Source organism: Squalius cephalus (assembly GCF_949319135.1).
Source record: "Squalius cephalus genome assembly, chromosome: 17".
NCBI lineage: Eukaryota > Metazoa > Chordata > Actinopteri > Cypriniformes > Leuciscidae > Squalius > Squalius cephalus.
Window position 1 is genome coordinate 19,764,170 of NC_137138.1, and position 19,601 is coordinate 19,783,770.

The 19,601-nt window shown below is 37.2% G+C and overlaps 1 protein-coding gene across 1 annotated transcript in view; it reads left to right on the forward strand.

Moving 5' to 3' along the window:
- pfdn1 (prefoldin subunit 1) overlaps window positions 1-19,601 on the forward strand; it is a 22,441-nt gene continuing 2,840 nt past the window's right edge. Inside the window, exons 1-3 of the mRNA XM_079847989.1 lie at window positions 1-93; window positions 659-825; window positions 915-999. Coding sequence (XP_079704115.1) covers window positions 61-93; window positions 659-825; window positions 915-999 — 285 coding nt within the window. The 5' untranslated portion in view covers window positions 1-60. The remainder of the gene's footprint in view (window positions 94-658; window positions 826-914; window positions 1,000-19,601) is intronic.

A 19,601-nucleotide genomic window follows, 5' to 3' on the forward strand; every position in this document is an offset into this window, starting at 1 on the left:
CTCACTAGGTTTTGCTCTTTGTTTCACGCATGCGCGGTGACTCACTCTTCTCTCAGCATCATGGCGGCTCCCGTAGACCTCGAGTTGAAGAAGGTAAACGGTTTGGTTTACAGGTTTATTCACAAAAACTAAACGGGTTTATTACTTCGTCACGATAAAATAGCGAATAAAGGTATTTTTTAAACTAAGGTAGATCAGAATTTTGGAATGGAACTGTAAAAGCAATGTGAAATGGCAATATGTAACCTCGGTGCACAAGAAACCTTTTAATTTCTGTATTAATTTTTTATTTTTGGTATCAAGTCAAAATATAATTTTACACGTTTAGTAACTACTGTAAATCCTTTATAAATGAATATGTATACATACATACAATTGTGTAAGAGGCTTTCAAAATATGTCTGTCATTTTCTTAAATTCTTTTTTGTATTTTGACTGTTGCAGGTTGTTTGTAACTAACGTTACGTTATATGGTTAAGTCTATGGTTATTGTAAACCTTTAGCAAAAGTAGAGATAGTCTAAACTTTTAAGTTTCTGTTATTTCTGCACTTTCATTAATAGTCGAGTATGTAGGCTAGTATAAACCCTCTCCCGGGTTCCTCTGTAATAACTCTCATTCACTTCCAATAAACATGTTTTAACATCTGTATGCCACAGGCCTTTGCAGAGTTGCAGGCTAAAATGATTGACACCCAGCAGAAGGTGAAGCTGGCAGACCTGCAGGTCGAACAGCTGAGCCGCATGAAGAAGCACGCCAACCTCACGCATGCAGAGATCACTTCACTCCCTGACACCACTCACATGTATGAGGGAGCAGGACGCATGTATGTACATTTCTGTTGGTGTAAATTCTGTGCCTGAATGAGACCTTTTTTGTTGATTATTTTGACCTCCTCCTCCTCACTGTTTCCAGGTTCATTTTACAGTCAAAAGATGAGATCACCAAACAGCTTTTGGAGAAGCAGAAGACGGCAGATGAGAAGATCAAGGAGCTTGAGGTAAGTTAGGAGCACGGAAACATATAAAGCATCTCTCTCAGACAGTTACACCCTGTCAAGCACCTCGAAACTGTGTTACTTACACCTGGTGTTAACATCCATCTCTCACAAGTGGCCTATGATAAAGAAATACAGTGTTTTGCAATGCAGTCACTAAAGCCACATTTTAGAGGTGTGGCATGTGACACAGTGCATTTGTAGAATAAATGCTAATCAAATTTGCTGTTAATGTATTATTACTTGAAAAAATTGGTAGAATTTCAAAACAGAACAATTTCAGAATGCCAAATGCATGAACGCCCTCTCAAGTCGTACTTAGGCTACCACTGGGAAGCTCGAGGATCATTTTGATACCCAACTTCTCAAGTTGGCTGGGGAACGATTGGTGCTGTGAGTGGTATTCTTTACTATTTTTTTCCACAACAGCGACATCCCCTTGTCTTGTCGTTAAAGTAGTGCATATTTATGAATAGTCATTTAAAGCATATTGAATGTTTTATACACAGCAAAAATAGCCTGTATTTGACTGAAATTCCAGAGAAGCGCGGTGAGTGTTTATAGGTTGTCAATGAATCATGGTACGCTAAATATCATTATAATAATAATAATAATAATAATAATTCATTACATTTATATAGCGCTTTTCTAGGCAGGCCTACTCAAAGCGCTTTTTTTTACATGAAAGGGGGAATCTCCTCAACCACCACCAATGTGCAGCATCCACCTGGATGATGCGACGGCAGCCATATTGTGCCAGAACGCCCACCACACACCAGCTTATGGCTTTAATAAGATTTTCCCAATAAATAGGCTAGAATAAGCCGCCATGATTCCTGTTCTTTCAGACAAGAAATCACTTGAATGTGATAAGCTCGTAGTCATGATGAAATTTCAGTGACAGTGAAGACATTTATAATGTTACAAAAGATTTCTATTAAAAAATCTATCATGGTTTCTACAAATATATTTAGCAGCACAACTGATTTTTACCATTGATAATAAGAATTGTTTCTTGAGCAGCAAATCAGCATATTAGAATGATTTCTGAAGGATCATGTGACACTGACAACTGGAGTAATGGTTTAAAATGTAATATTATTTCACAATATTACTGTTTTATATATTTGATCAAAGAAATACAGCCTTGGTGAGCATAAGAGACTTCTTTCAAAAACATAAAAAAATCATACAAACCCAATGTTTTTAGCAGTAATGAACATACAGTGACTTTTAGTGATGGATGCACTCATGAAATGAAAGACCCTCCCTTTGAAAAAATCCAATCACAAGCGTTCACAAGAAATGCTTTTGAAGTGCATGTGGTGTAAGTGGTTGACCACTGATCCAATCACCCGAGACGGATGTTGATACCAGGTTTAAACAGCCTAGTATCTTGTATTTGTAGTGTGATTTCATCTTTTCTTTTCTCTCTTCTTGAATTTCAAAAAGACAGTATCAAAAAGCAGTTACATTATTGAATTAATTTTTTATCAAGGTTCTATTACAAAGATGATTAATACCATTAGAAGAAACAAGGTTTAGAGATATAAAATGTATAAAAGGCAAAGGCCACATTTAAAGAAGTAATAAAATGTTGAAATAATGGAATTCTAATGAATGAATAAGATAATAGATAAGAGAACTTCTATGATTTATCTGTGTAGCTTTTAAGGCGAGACACTACAGGTGAATAGGGTAAAATTTTAAAATAATAGATATCACCATGAAACTTCCTCAGTTGATTACTTACACAAGTATATAAAAAAATGTATTACAAGTTTTTGAAATTTGTATGTTTAATTATGCAAATTAGGCATTATCTAATTAAAAATGCGTGATTTTGCATATATTTTCGGTAGATAGATCTGAACATATGATAAAGCCAGGTGCAAAATTCTTTTTTCATTTTGTTTACACACAAGATGAAAATAAAAACTCAGAGGGATTTCAGGATATATGCTTTCATTACCTTGGAAATCAAAATATACTGTCCATAGCCTTAAAAAATCGATTTTCGCCATATTTTTTTTTTATTAAAATATCACATAAATCAGGCCAGGAATGATTTATTAACAAATCCCTTTGAAAATATCTTCAGAATACTGCTAAGTGTATAACTGGAAAGTTTGGTGTACATAGGTGCTACATAGGCTGAGATGTTTCTACTGAAGAATGACAAAAAACTGATTTTGAGAAAACGGCATTCAAAGATTTAAATAGGGGAATTTAATACATTTCTATTGGAAAAAATTGCTCAAAAACAGAATAAATTCTCAGGCCCTTAGTAATAATAATATATAATATTACAAGCTCATGAAAACTGATTATTTAATAACATGGCAGACATATATGGCCTACAACTGCAGTAACTCAATTAATTAACATTGCCTGCGTTGTGCATGAGATTCAGAGCTTTACAGCGATGCCGGTCATGACAGACTTCAGTAAACAGACGGATCTCAGCATGTCGCATTGGAATGCTAACTTCCTGGTAAATTCGGGGGAAACGTACTGCCGCAAGTCAACAAAATGTAATAAAATAAACATCTTAATGTATATTTTCAAAGTTTTCTTTATAGCAGTTTGAAAGAACACATATTGAAGGAGTAAACTAGCCCAAAATCTCAAAACTGACCACTGCATGAAAAATCGATTTTTTTGCCTGCCGTGTCTCGCCTTAAAGGGATAGTTCACTTTGAAATTAAATTTTGGTATGTTTTAGTTTACCTGAAGGGCATCCAAGATGTAGGTGTCTTTTTTTCCGCAGTAGTTTCAATTTTGATATTTTTAGGTCAAACCGTTCTTGTCTGACAGTCATATCATGCAGGTCTATGGTCACGGTCTCAAAGAGCATGCACAGAGTTCAAATTAAAACAATTCCCCATCGTCCAAATTAAACAATTCCCCATCGTAAGTACACATTGATGGCCTAAGACACGAAACGAGCGGTTTGTGTGAGAAAACGAACAGTATTTATATCGTTTTTACCTCTTATAACACACCCACGTCCAAGTGATCTGCGGGCGCATCCTGCTGTGTGTCGTGTGCGCAGACTGGTGCATAGATATATACACTAGAGGTCGCCTTGGCTACGGCAGTTCATTGGAACCATAGACAATAAAAGAAATGGACACAGCGACCCCTTTGGAACTCAATTGAGACAAGTGAAGCCCATTTTTAGCGATTTCTTAGCACTTCCTTTCCTGACGCGCAGACTCAAACCGAGCAAAGCGTTACACGGACCACGTGAGCAACCCGTCTGTCTTCTAGTAGCTGTGCGAAGAGAAATCTGAATCATTCCCTTCCGAATCTTGCAGAGACGGAGAGTGTGAGTAGGAGCTGTCCATGAGCTTGGAGCAGGAGCAACTTTTGCTAGGTATTCTGATTAATTATATTGTCATTTTGCCTTCACGTCCCCCCGATTGCCCGTGAGCTTCTCCTCCTGTCCATACGGTAATCTCTCTACTGCGCGACAGAGAGTCGCTTGGTTATGACGCAATCGTTAGCCTACTTTTACAAAAACTGCTTCTACGGGGCCATAACATAAGCTACAAGGTAATGGAGCATTTTATACATTGTCGTGTTTCTTTAGAAATAAATAATGGACAAATGGAGTCTTCAAACGCCTCAGATGTAAAGTTATTCGCTGTCAAAGTGACGCCAAAATGAATGGGAGTCAATGGGATGCTAACAGCAGGTGAAGTTCTGCTACAAGATGGTGGCACGCGGCCGGCTTCAACTTCCGGTCGACTTCCTTCCCGCCTGATTGGAACGAATGTCTTTAATGCGACATCTAGTGTATATATATATCTATGAACCAGTCTGCGTACACGTCACACAGCAGGAAGCGCCCGCGCCCTCAGATCACTTGGACGTGGTGGTGTTGTAAGAGGTAAAAACGATATAAATACTGTTCGTTTTCTCACACAACCCGCTCGTTTCGTGTCTTAGGCCATCAATGTGTACTTACGATGGGGAATTGTTTTAATTTGGACTCTGTGCATGCTCTTTGAGACCGTGACCATAGACCTGCATGATATGACTGTCAGACAAGAACGGTTTGACCTAAAAATATCAAAATTTAAACTACTGCGGAAAAAAAGACACCTACATCTTGGATGCCCTTCTGGTAAGCTAAAACATACCAAAATTTAATTTCAAAGTGAACTATCCCTTTAAGTGTTTACACAGCAGGCATTACTGTAGCATGCTCAGAAACTGAAATGCTTGTGTGGTTATGTTTCCCCCCCTAAATGCTTCACCCACAGTTTTGCAAGTGCAATCAGAATTTCACACTTGTTGTTTGTGGGTGGAAAAGCCCCCAGGCTTGTTTTAGCTCCTTGGTGCAATCGTGGGGGTATGTGTGATAAAAATGATGGGCATACATCACAGCGTTCCCATCACTATTGTCAAAACCACATGAGCTGCATGGCCCTCATGATATACTTATCTTCTCACAAACATCCACACGCTGCATGTCACATTATTAGCGCCAACCCCCCATGTTTGTTTTTGTAAAATACCTTCTAAATGTTTTGTGAAATTCGCACTCCTCTGACAATTATTATAGTCAGTGAGAAAGTTGCACTGGAACTTTGTAGGTGGTCTGAAAAAAATTCAGTGAAAGAGCTGATGTGTTCATTCTTGATTTGACTTACCAAGACCTCATTATAAGGAAATTGTGATGACAAATGTCATCGTCGTCATCATCTACGTGTGGGCCTCTATGAAAATGACTGCAATTGATCCAGTGCTGCGTCATGTTTCCCTTTTGTGGGGCGTTGAATCGTAGATTGTCTCAGGTTTTCTGAGATCACCAGCATTCTATTTAAAGTAGCAGCTCGTTGGTTCGAAATTTTCATAAATAATACTCTAGGAAAATTTTAAAGTGAACTGTTCTTTGAAAGAGCTGTATTAGTTTATTATTTCTGAAATATACTTATTACTATAATATATTTTTCTTAAAAATGTTAGTTATAACCCTATCACAGTTGCTTTTTCTAAAATATAATTTATTGTGTACACTACTGTGTAAAAGTTTGGGGTCTTTAAGATTTTTATATTTAATTAACACTTTTAGTCAGCAAAGATGTATTAAATTGATCAAAAGAGACAGTGAAGACATTTATAATGTTACAGAAGATTTCTATCAAATAAATTGTTTTCTTATCAGTTTTCTGAATCCTAAAACAATGTTTTCCACATAAATTAAGCAACACAACTGCTTTCAACATTGATAATAATACGAAATGTTTCTTGAGCAGCAAATCAGCATATTAGAATGATTTCTAATGGACAGTGAAGACTGAAGTATTGATGCTGAAAATTCACAAGGATAAATTACATTTTAAAATATATTTAAGTCTAAAACAGTTATTTTAAATTGTGAACATATTTATTGTTTAACATATTAATACAATATTGCTGTTTTACTGTATTTTGTATTGGTGAGCATGACAGATTGTTACTGACACCAAACTTTTGAATAGTGGTGTAAGTTTGACACTCAACCATTTACAAAATACATATTATACGTAAGGGATAATCCATGGCTAGCTGTGCATTAAATGATTTTAATGCACGATGTGGAGGCAAAGAAACATCCTGATGCAAAGCAGTTAAAATGACGGTTATTTTTGATTCAGTATTCAGTTATGGCTCGTCAGATCTAGCAAATCTGCCCACTTTTAAATCATCTTTGCTAAGAAATATAATGTATCGATTCGGTAGTGAATCTATTTTATCAATAAAAGTCACAGGGCAGCGTTAAGTTTTTGTGCTCCTAAATATTTCTTTGTGTGTGTGGATTTGTGCTCCAATGAAAGCAGAGAAATAATATAGAACTGTGATTAAAATGACTAGAACTACCTGTGCATTAAACGGTTTTATTGCCCACCATCAGAATCAACTATTCAAACAGACCATGGTATAATGAAAATGAATGCACTCTTTTCTCTCTTGGATGGTTTAATGCTAACCTGCTCACTATTAAGACAACCTATTTTGTAAAATGGAAAAATGTGCATGACTTTAAGTTTGTAGCATTTTCATAACATAGAATATAATAGGAAAACTTTAAAGTTTTCCCATGTAGTCAATCATTTTATCCCTTAAAACTCATCCTTGATCACCAAAATGACAAATGTAAATGTTTTTTCCTTGAATTTTAGTTCTTCATGCCTTAAAATAGCTTGAATGTAACTCTACACCATTGCCTCATTCAGTATATGCGGTTCTATTAATATGCAAATTAGCCCCGCCTCCAATCACTCACACCAGCTCAGAGATCCACTTTTTGACGATCACACGTTGACCTGATTGGTTACAAGGTAGTTTGTCAATTTTTAACATTGAGCTAATTTTTTTGTACATTTGGAGTGCTGTCAATACAGAGAACAACGACAAAAATCGGTGTTGCCTACACCGTGTTATCCTCTTTTTAAAATTTGCACCCTGTTGACTTCAATGGGGCAAGTTTTAAACCTGCTTTTAGCCTCTTAACATCCTTGATGCGTCATTATAAGTGCACAGGTCATGTGAGTGATTCCTTCGGAGTGAACGCGGGTCAATCTGACTGCAGTAGATGTGAAAGATATGAATAAAAATGATATTTATTTAGCCAGCGCTCATACCTGTATTTACATCCTGTTTTCGGTCAAAGTCCATAGTAATCGATTGTCGAGTTCACGCGCATGATCATAGGTACTAAACCAATGCGCGTGAACTCGACAATCGATTACTATGGACTTCAGCAATGGTGTTGACTTATGAATTTGCTCATGGTTTGTCTTAAAGCATATTATAAACACCACATAGACATATAAACAACATTAAACATACTAAAAGATTTTCACCACAGGGGGACTTTAAGTAATGAGCTGATGAAAGCATCTCTTGTGCTTTAAACAGCACAAGCATTCAGTAAGCACCTTGTATGGCAGCTGGCTACACACAACCTTTCTCTGTGACCTCGGCCAGTTCTCAAATGTGTCTTATCATACTAAAATATTTTTTGCTGCTGTAAGTGACAACTCCAATCCATAATGAAGTTACCACCCATCGGAGTTGCTTGGCACTGCAGCTACATGTCATACCTCATGAAACAGATTTTGAACTTGTATGAACAAATGTGTTCAGACAAAGTTCACATGTTTCACTGATGTCATTGTTCATGACAAGAGCGAAAAGGCATCTGTTCAGGTGTTTTCCTGAACTTTGTGACCACCTGTGGCCTCATGGGAGGTCCCGTTTCTGACACAACAGCCTCCTATTTCAAACAGATTTCAGATCAGTGCAGTTATTTTTTAACTACATGACATCAGGGGAAAGCAGCAGGCTTTTACTGGCAACATCCCTTTATCATTTTTCCATTTTATTTTCCTTACTGAAGATATGACCCCCGTCAGGCGAGAAGTTTTAATAAACCAGCACAGCCTGTCATCGAGGTGTCATACCATGAGACCTTCTGTGAATTTTGCATGAGGGAAAGATATTTTACAACTTTGCAAGTTCATGAGAAGAATGGGAGGAAGTGTATTTCCGTATGATGGGAATTTATAGTCATGTTCTGAAAATACTGTTAGCTTTATCTCACAATGCACAGTGTTGGTTTAGAGATGCTTTATGGAGGATCCATATGTCTTATCAGACTGAATAAACTGAATTACTGTGAATTACTGAAAACGTCTCTCATCTTTCAGTATTATCTCACCTCATGTCAACTGAGATGTAATTTCTCCCTTGTGGTAAATCATCTGCATGTGTCATATTTTCAGCAGAATGTGAGATATCAGTGCAGATGAACTTCACCGTGATATGAGTGTATAAATAAAGAGATGAAGGGAACCACAGTGACCTGTGATGCAGTGAAACACAGGCACATGCGAGACATTTTGGCCCTGTTTACACCTTGCATTAAGAAGAGTTTTGACCGGATTACTTTCCTAGTGTAAACGCTCATGTGGTCAAATGTGTTTGAACAGTCACAAAAGATTGCCTACTCTCCATCTACTAACCTATCGCGTAAACATTATGGGAAGCGCTCTAGCCAGACGGATTTCAACTGTCGACTGAAGACCCAAGTTTGGTTTGAAGACGAAAAACCTACTGCTCTCCGTTAGATCGAAAGATCTAAGACCCATAGACCCTCCCCTCAAAGAAATCAGGACAGAAGTGGTTGAAAGTGGACAAAAGAGACAGATTAAAACACCAGGTGTAAACAGATCCGTGTGTGTCTGCCTCGTCTACTTGTGATCCGATCAAACAAAACACATCTTAACACCAGGTGTAAACAGGGACTTTGTAGATCAGGTACAGTAGTCTAGTTCCCCTTTCGTCTGGGTCTGATGTGTCATGCAGTCGTTTCTTCATCTCTTTCCAGATCTGAGTCTGTGTTGACAATATAGATCAACACATTTTTGATGAAGTCATGACCTTGTGCAAGTATTTACCCTTTGGCTATAAACATTGTCTAGCATCTTTTTATATATAAGGAGTATAAGAAACTAAATCGTCTTTCTTTCTTTCTTTCTTTTTTCTTTCTTTTCTTGTTTTCGTTTGTCTTGATCATTTGAGCCACGGGTTCCTGGTAATAGACATTGGCAAATTTAATTTAATTTTGTAGCTCAGTTTCCACAAAGTTTCTTGATCAGCAAATCAGCATATTAGAATGATTTCTGAAGGATCATGTGACACTGAAGACTGGAGTAATGAGCTTTGCATCACAGTGCAGTCTTGGTGAGCATAAGATAAGCTTTCAAAAACTGATCCCAAACGTTTGAATGATAATGTATAAACTTGAGCTGCTGAATTTGTGTATTGTCAGAATAAGTACAGCATTTGATAAAGAACTTCTCTACCGTTAATTGCGACATGCAACTTTTGCCATATGATATTCATCGCAAGTAGACATATTTGTCTCATATCTCAGGGTTTGTGTCATATCAAACAATAATTGGTGAAATTTAGCCTATTTGCCTGTAATAAAATGTGCTTTCCTTTGAGTGGCACTGCGTATATTTGACGTCAAAGTGATGTGGAAAATGTATTTCCTTGTTAAGGCTGATCAATTTGCATAGTTTGAAAAATGTATTTACTCTCTAATCAATTACTCATTTAGATCCCAACTTTGCATAGGCACATCTGTTACTTTGCATGTTTATATTGCAGGAACTCTTCATTGAAAAGGGAAATGAGTTTAAAGGAAATATACCTGAAGTGTAAATGAAGGCTGTGAGATCATAGGCGTTCACTCATATAAAGTATTTCTGAGCTTTGTGTGTGTTCTGGCCCGGAGCGTGTGTTCTGCACCGTGTCTGGGCCTGTCTGTCTTTGGCTTCGGTGCACTGGGCAGTTTGGGTGTAATTCCAGGCTCGGTCGTGACATCATTGTGAATAAATGCAGGGCTGGTGACATCTGGAACGAGGCCCAGGGCTTCCCTCAACAGGCAGAGAGTGAGTGAGAGCGCAACATGTGATGAAGCCCAACCTTTCACTGTGACCATCACGTATCTCATGGTGGCCAGGGTTCTTCAGGGTTCCAAGAATTCTTAAGAATAAAGCTATTTTTTATTTTTATTTTCTAATTTAAGAATACATTTAAGAACATTTACATTCCCAAAAACCTTTCTTAATACACAATGTAAGAATTTAAATTCCTGAAAAGAATGTTCTTAAAAATCATTGAAACTAACCTCTTATGGTTAGGATAACCTCCAACTTGTAAGAATTTTTTTACAAGTTGCACTTAGGAACATTCTTACAAACTTTGTCATTTATCTTAAAGGGACAGTAATTATTTACTCACCCCTGTTGTTTCAAACCAATAAGACTGGTTCATTTTCAAAATACAAATTAAGATTTTTTTAAATAGAGAGGTTTCTGCTTCTCCATTGAAAGTCCAGGTAACCAAAACTCCATAAAGGTCATAAAGTTGTCGTAAAATAAATCAAAATGAATGGGGTGGTTTAATCCAAGTCTTGTGAAGACACATGGTTGCATCCTATGATTAAATGATTTAACTTAAGCTAAATTATTGACACTCATGCAGCACATCACATTTGGTAAAGACATAAGCTGAAACGCTTGTGCGTGATGCGCGAGATCCAAGTTTGTTCTAACATATGACACACATGCGATGCACACATGAGCTTCTGTGTTTAGTTTACCATAAGTGATGTGCTGTACGTTTGTTTATTAGTGAATAAAAGCCTAAATTAAATCTGTTCGTCATATAAATCAAACTTCTTCGTAATAAGATTTTTGTGAATTTTTGTGTCAAAGCACAAACATATTTTCTGCTTATCTAAAAGTCATAATCATCTGTTGGTTTTTTAAGACACCAATTTAATGATGGTGATTGTTAGCATTTGAAAGGCAACCCCTGAGTCACACAAATGTTTCAGAAGCCTCCTTGCTTTTTTAACGCCTGTGTACAGTCAAAACACATAGCTGTCATTTTCCGCCTAGTACATACTGGAACCGCATTTAGATCTCAGGGGGCGAATGAACTCATGGCTCCTTTGACCTCCGTATTCACACAGCCTGGATGCGAGGCAGTTCGTTACGAGGTAACATGATGTCGTCAGCATCAGAGCAGCGCCTTGGCCCACTCTCCACCCTCGTGATCCCCATACATGACTGATGACTCCTGGGGTGACAATAACCCCACTGCTGGTTCCGTTATGAGGTCATCATTGGCCCATGATGCAGATGGGCCTCGTGCCCGTGGCGGGGGGTGAAGCATGTCTGTAGTGAAGCTTGTGAGAGAAACCTGTTGACATGACTGTAATGGATCTGTCAGCTCCCTTCCCTGAGTCTTAGCGGGGTATTGTTTGCTGCATTTGCAGTGAAAGATGGAGAAGCATGTTATTAATACTCCAGTGGCAGCAGGAGGGAGATGCTGCAGAATTAGTTGCATGGCTTGGGTGTCAGTGCATGGGGACAAATGTCCTTACATGGCACTTTCATGCCCACATCTTCTTTGAGACGCTTGATAGATCTCCTCACACCCGCCGCTCTGCAACTCATTTGACTTTGTACTCTTGATCTCTGCAGCGGCACAGAATTATGCTTTCATTTAAGACTGCCCATCAGATTCAAAGAATTTGGAGGAGAAAATAATTGACAGTATTAAGATAATATTGAAATTATGAGATGAACGTTGAACAGTTGTGCTGCTTGATAGTTTTGTAAAAAAGTGATAATTTTTTCCGGATTATATAATCAATAGAAAGTTAAAAAGAACAGCATTTACTTAAAATAGAAAAAAACTGCTGTCACGTTTGGTCAATTTAATGTATCGTTGTTGAAAAAAGGTATTCGTTTCTTTCACAAAAAAAGACAAAATTCTACTGACCTAAAATCGGCAACATCTGGAAACTATACAGATAATGTAAATAAAATATTGTTTAAAGATCGATTTGTAGTTTTCAACAATTCTTATTGATGATTACTAGACTATCACAAGCGCAGTTTTGACAAAACCTCATACATGTCTGCCAGCTAGATTAACTAACATTATATAACATCAGGTCAACTGCCCCAAAACTCTACATGGCCAGATATTGGGAGATATTAGTTGCTTGTTGATAGTGTGAGGTTATTGATGTTCCATAAGCCTGTAACCTGGAAACTGTGTAAACAATCAAATTAAACATGAATTTATATTGGACTATAAAAACCCAAAGCAGAGAGGGGACTTTGGCTTGTAATATAAGATGTCCACCACATTGCCGCCACTGAATTTTATGGATTCCTTACCCCTTTAATGTTCTGTAGGTGTTACTTTAATAATCATATATTTAACACAATCGAAACTACCGTTTTTCTTTTGCAGGATTTAATGCAAGACATCTCAGGTGAATAGGGTAAAAATAACTAATAGATATCACCATACTTGATTACATTTAAGAATTGCAAAATAAATTGTAAATTTTCTTAAATGATTAAATATGCACTAATTTGCATACATTTCCAGAGTATAAATATCTCTTTTTTTTTTTTTTTTTTACCTATTAGTCTCAAATGTTTTTAAAGAAGGGATTTTTTATGTCTCTTTTTGTCACCCCATAAACCAGAAAATACTGTGAACAGCCAAAAAATAAAAAAAATAATTCACAATATTTTAGGAATAAAATGTATAAGATCAAGCAGTTGACAAACCCCTCAGAATGTAGATAAATTTGGTATGTACTGAAGTCGAGATTTCTGGCCCAGTGCTGAAGAAAAAAGCTAATTTAAAGAAATGTACTAGGGGTGTAATGATTCACTCATTTCCTTGATGCATCCATTACAAATCCTGATGATGCATATGCATCGATCTTGAAACATGGATTTTTGAATTGTGAATAAATAGTTTCAGTCAATAATCAATTTAATCGAATGAATTGCAATTCGATAGCGATTCAATGCTTTAAAATATATAAGCATTCAATTATTACATGCGCAAATTAATGGAGACGCAACCACGGATCTCCCTCACAGATACGTGCTGCACTCTTTACTGCCTTTCACTGGATTGCGCTCGCTCTCCGTTTTACAGCAGCCCGTGTTTGATCTCTCCTCAGAACTGCCACTGCTAACAGATTTACAAATGATAGCTCTCTCACAATAGTGCTTTAGTCTTTAGTCAAACCATTGATAAAGTCATGGAAATAGATAAAATCTTTAAGTATGAAGATACATTTCTGTAGCTCAGATTGATTTAAAACTACGCTTATTCAAGGATGCGCATTAATTGCATGGATTGAGCAAAACCGATGGGATGGCAGGGACAGGGGGATAACCGTTGCAAAGTACCTGCGTGACTCTATACATAAACAGAGAAGTAGCTCCGGCTACAAAGACGCATGAAACTAACATGAGCTAACATCTAACAATGCACAATGTTATTTTTGCAATCTTTGTCCCATGAAGGTCTCTGTGTAATTCGACTAAGGGGCGGCCCAAAAGCTGTCCTCAAGCAGATCGGGAGGTTTAAGGGTGTGTTCACACTTGTAGTTCTCTTGGTTCTTTTGGTCTGGACCAAAAAAGAAAATAATGCGTTTAGTCCTGGTTCGCATAGCATACACACTGTCAATTTTTCCTAAAGATAAAAAAAAATAATAATACTAATTTATTTTACGACGTACTTGCGGAACATCCAAACCAATGCTGTGTTCTGGGCTAATCGAATCGAAAGCATATAATCGTGAATCAAATCGATTTGCTGTCTACCCCAAGATTCACAGCCCTAAATGTACTGTAATTTGAAATCTATAGACACAAACAGATTAAGTGTATATATAATAAACACTAAAGTGTATTTTGTAGGGCTGCCCTCGACTAACGATTTTTCTAGTCGACTAGTAGTCGATTATGTAAGCGATTAGTCGTCTAATCACACGTGTATATTAATAAGCCAAATGAGCCTTAAAGGGATACTTCACCGTTTTTTCATATTAAACTATGTTATTCCCTTAACTAAGACGAGTTGAAACATACCTCTCTCGCTCTGGCGCGCGGCGACACTTTGATAGCATTTAGCTTAGCCCAGTTCATTCATTAGGGACCAAACAGAGATGAAGTTAGAAGCGACCAAACACCTCTACGTTTTCCCTATTTAAATACAGTTACACGACCAAGTATGGCAAAACAAAATAAAACGTGGCGCTTTTCTAAGCGGGTAAAAAGGATAACTATAATGTATGGCGGAATAACACTTGAAGTTGGAAGCACTTTGACTCGGCACAGTAAAAAGTCACGTTGGTTCTAATGACAGAAGTGAGAGGGAGAGGATTTTTCAAGCGTGACTTTTTACTGCGCCGAATTGAAGTGCTTCCAACTTCAAGTGTCGCCGCGCGCCAGAGCGATTGAGTGCACGCACTGAGACGAGAGAGGTATGCATCAACTCGTCTTAGTTAAGGGAATAACATATTTTAATATGAAAAAACAGTGAAGTATCCCTTTAATATAATACATAGCCTAATCAGCGCTCAAGTGCCACAGCGCACCGCCAAAAGTAATGATTATGAATGTGTCTTGAAAAAACAGCAAGTAGACGGTCTAAACATTTTAATAATTTATTGATAATGTGTCCTGTGTTTTCCGCTGCAGAGATTAAGTTGACGATGCTGACTCGTCATCTCTGCAGTAGTGGACGCACCTATATGCACGTTTCATACGGATTACATAATCTGAGAATATTTGTTAATTTTTGGTCGACTAAGCCTCTCCTAGCCGACTAACGATTAGTCGAATATTAGGGGGCAGCCCTCGTATTTTGAATGTTTACTTTCCACTAGTCTGAAATAACACATTAGGAAAAGCCAAGGAGCCCAAAATCTCAAAATTGAAGTGTGCATGAAAACAATTTTTTTGCCTGTAGTGTCTTGCCTTTAGACAAATATTGCAGGGGCGGTGCAGCTACAGTTCCTGTTTCAATGGCACTTTTAAGAATACATCTTTTGTTTCTGCAAGACAAACATCTCTGCAACTCAAACCCAGTTTGTGTTTTCTCTTCAGAACGAATTCCTTCGAGGCATCTTCCACCCTTTTTTCTCTAGAATTATATGTCGCTAAAGCAACATTCCTTTGGCAATTGTTTATGTTTGATTTGCTAAAGCGGAATGTTGGCATATGAAAATCTGCAGCTGTTCTTTGCCGCTCATCCGTTCTGTTGGCCTTTGCGGCAGGTCATCGCTTTTCAGAAGCGTCACCTCTGCCTTTTGTAGCGGAGCCGGCAACAACAAAGGGCTCTTTTACAGCAGAGTCTGCGCAGACTATCTGCCCTGTCATCTGTGTTCTGACAGAAGTCACTATGGGCGGCCCTCACTCCCATGAGAAGATCCATTCAGGCCACAACAATGAAGGCTTCTGCTGTCCGATTCATACAGAACCGCAGAAGAGAGAGCCACAAGACCTCTCTTTGTGCCTTCTTCCGCATTGTTCTGGGAAGGGTCAGTCTTCTGAGGTATCATTATCCGCATGGAGAGTAGTGTTTCCATAACACAGCGTGTTTGGGCAATGGGGAATCCCCCATTAGCTGTTGGGTTCTTTGATGATAACCAGTTTAGTGCAGAATTTAGTGCATTGATCTTATATGATTGTGTTATTTTGAGTGACTTTTTAGTATTATGATGTTTTATTATGGTCCTGATTTGATTTAGAGAACCAAAACTGAAATGTTTTCTTTTTCTGTGTTATGTGAAATTTCACTTTAAAAAAAAAAACACTGGCAGCTGTGGTTGGCAGAAATTCACTGTAAAAAATTATGACAACGTTACAGGTATTACGTAATGGCATATTTTTCAACTTATTACTGTATATTTCATTAAATTATATTATGTTAATATACCATTATATAATCTACTTAAACTACCCACATCTTCATTGTACCTTAGAATACTAATAACCAGCATAATAATAGAGGTGGTAAAACAGAAAGCCACATGATGATTAATAAGTGGCCTGTCCATGAATCATGATCAATACTCGTGACGGTTCACAGGGTCATACACACAAAGACAAAATACCATCAGGGTAACGCATGACATCAAAATTATGAAATAAACGTTTCTAATTCGTAGTAAGATAAAACAAAACAATTTATGTGAAAATATGTGATGTTTCACCCGGGGCCTTTTGGGAATGCAACTTTTTTTTTTCCTCTATAAGTTATATAGTAATATATAATAGTTTTTATTTGCAAAAAAACATAAATTTGACAGTATTTCACAGTAAAATTAATGTGATGTTAAACCATTTTTCACTATAGATTGTATGTTAAGGTAACTTACAGTTAACCAAATAACAGATTTTTACCTTAGCGTTTTTTACAGTATTTTTCTGTAAAAATTACCAAACTTTTTTGGCTTTCTTTGACAGATTCATCAAAGAGATCAGCATTTAAATGGTGGTATTTCAGAGCTTAGTGGAGATGTCCAAAAGTGAGCCACACACATACATATACCAAACGGGGCATTCATGTAGTCAAAAGATTGATTGTTTGGCACTCAGCTCAACAGAGCTGTGTAGGAGGCAAGTGCCACTGAGTTGGGATCATTTCTGTTCCTGCAGACACTTAACGGCTAGTTTCAGCTTCCCAAACACGGATGTAGTAGTAAATGCAACATTACTACATCGAATTTCCCATGTGTATCTGGAGCATCTTGTCTTTTGCATATGATTCACAGAGCAAACAGGGAACAGGATTCCCCCTTTAGTTTTTCAGCTTGTGTTTTGGCCCCACCCAAAATGAGATAAATATGTAAATAAACCACTGAAATAAACTTTTTATCTTCTTCTGTACAGCCGGCTCCTTCATTCAATGAAGGATGTGTCATACTGATTCAAACCAGTAACTTCCAAGTTTGTGTGTCTTTTTGAATGATTTATTTAAAGAACTGAGTCATTTGCTTGGGAATCAGACTGCACAGGCCACACTTCTTGTGTTTTTGCATGCAGAATTATGAAAACGTGTTTCCTTGCCATAACTTTGCAGTACACATTCAGTTCGGACTACAAGCTCACAACTCGAATAAAACATAAACACTACTGTTCAAAAGTTTGGGGTCACTTTTTTTGGGAAAGAAATAAGCAAGCAATGACGCAAAAATTGCATCACGATTTCAAAAATATTACGCAAAAATGTTTTCAACATTGATAATAAGAAATGCTTCTTGAGCACCAAATCAAAGTATTAGAATTTCTGATGGATCATGTGACTCTGAAGACTAGATTATTGACGCAGAAAATTTAGCTTTGACATCACAAAAAAATTAATTGTATTTTAAAATTAAATAGTAATAATGAATCATTTAAAAAAAATAGTAGTAATGTTTTGCAATGTTACTGTTTTTACTGTATTTTTTATCTAATTAATACAGCCTTGGTGATATCTAAGACACTTCTATCACCCCAAACTTTTCAATAGTATTGTATATATATTTTCCACTCTAAGTGTAATACTGTGAAAATTACATGTGTTTGTACAAACTGAGGGTTAAGTGATGAGTGGTACTTTTGATAGAAAAAAAATTGCATTTAACCCAGAATAATCATGTTTCTGTACATGTGTTCTGATGGTGGTGACATTCCTTGGTAATGGATGAAAAAATATATATATTTAAAGGCAGCCAAACAAGTCATCAGTGTGTTGTACCACTCGCATTCCAACTCTATCAGATCGATGGCGGGGGTAATGCAACATTCTGCACACCCCTGTTGGCTATTGTTTTCCCTCCTGTGTCATTTTCTGCCCTCTTAAATATTTTCATGACCTTTGCTAGCACTGCAACCTATAAATAAGTGGCTTTTCTGTAGATCTCCATAATGGGGAGTTATGAGTGAGCTGATATCAATTGTCATCATATCTCTTATCATGCTTGCTCAGGGAATATTTTCCTCACTATGGCATGCAGACTTATCACAAAACAGATGCCATGGTGTGAAAACCCCATTATCAAACCTCACCCTCTCATGAAAAACAAGCAAGCATTTTGGTAACCTGTATCATCGGTATCTACATAGGCACGTACAAAAATCCCAAAATACGCAAGCAGCTTTGTACGCAAACAAGCTGGATGATATTCCAAACATAAACCACCACTTCAATGAACAATTGACTCATGCATTATAGGACAGAGTTTGGATATTTGTCTCATTCCGCATTCTTTTTTTTTGCATATTTGTGACACATTTGGCGTAGTTTGAATGGAAAGTCTGTTTGCGGGAATAAAACCGTAACCGAATACCTGTTTTCATACAATAGGCAACACATGAGCCCGTTACTAGGAAAACAAGACAATGCATTCAAAACTCAATGAACAACAAGAAGTTATTTAAAAGCAGAAATAGGTAGCTTGCTCTTTTTTGTGGCAAGCCACCAAAGGTTTAAAGGGATAGTTCACCCAAAAATGAAAAGTCATCAGTTACTCCCCTTCATGTTGTTCCAAACCTATAAGATTTTTGTTCATCTTTGAAACACAATTGAAGGTATTTTTAATGAAACTTGGGAGTCCCTCCATTGAAAGACCATTCCACACCAAAACCGCTTCAAAAAGTTGATAAAGTTGTCCATGTGATATGCAGATTTTGGATTGGCTTCAGTTGGTCATGCAGATTTGCTGTGTTGACCAAAAGACTTTCAAAGGAAGCAGCTTTGTTTTCGTTAACTTTGCAAATCCACTTAACTTGCAAAATCTGCTTGGGGAAATATTTCGCCCTCACAAAGAATTCCAGATTGCGTGAATTCCCATGGAAATGACTGGATTTTGTTATCTAAAACTTGCTGAACAACAGTAAATCTGACCGCACCTTAAAGCCTACTTTTACAGTCTTTATGAACGTTTTTGAAGCATTTTGCTGGAAAAGACTTTCAATGGAAGGACAGAAATCCCTAATGTTGCATTAAAAATGTCATAATTTATGATTTGAAGATGAACGCACGTCATACAGGTTGAGTAAATGATGACAGAATTGACATTTTTGAGTGAACTATCCCTTTAAGGTTATTGACATCTCATTCGGTTTTTGAGAACGTAGCTGCATTAGGCTATTCATACGTCACTGAGGGGGATGGAGGAAGGGTGGGATTCCCAGACAGCAGTGAGCTAATGTGCAGTG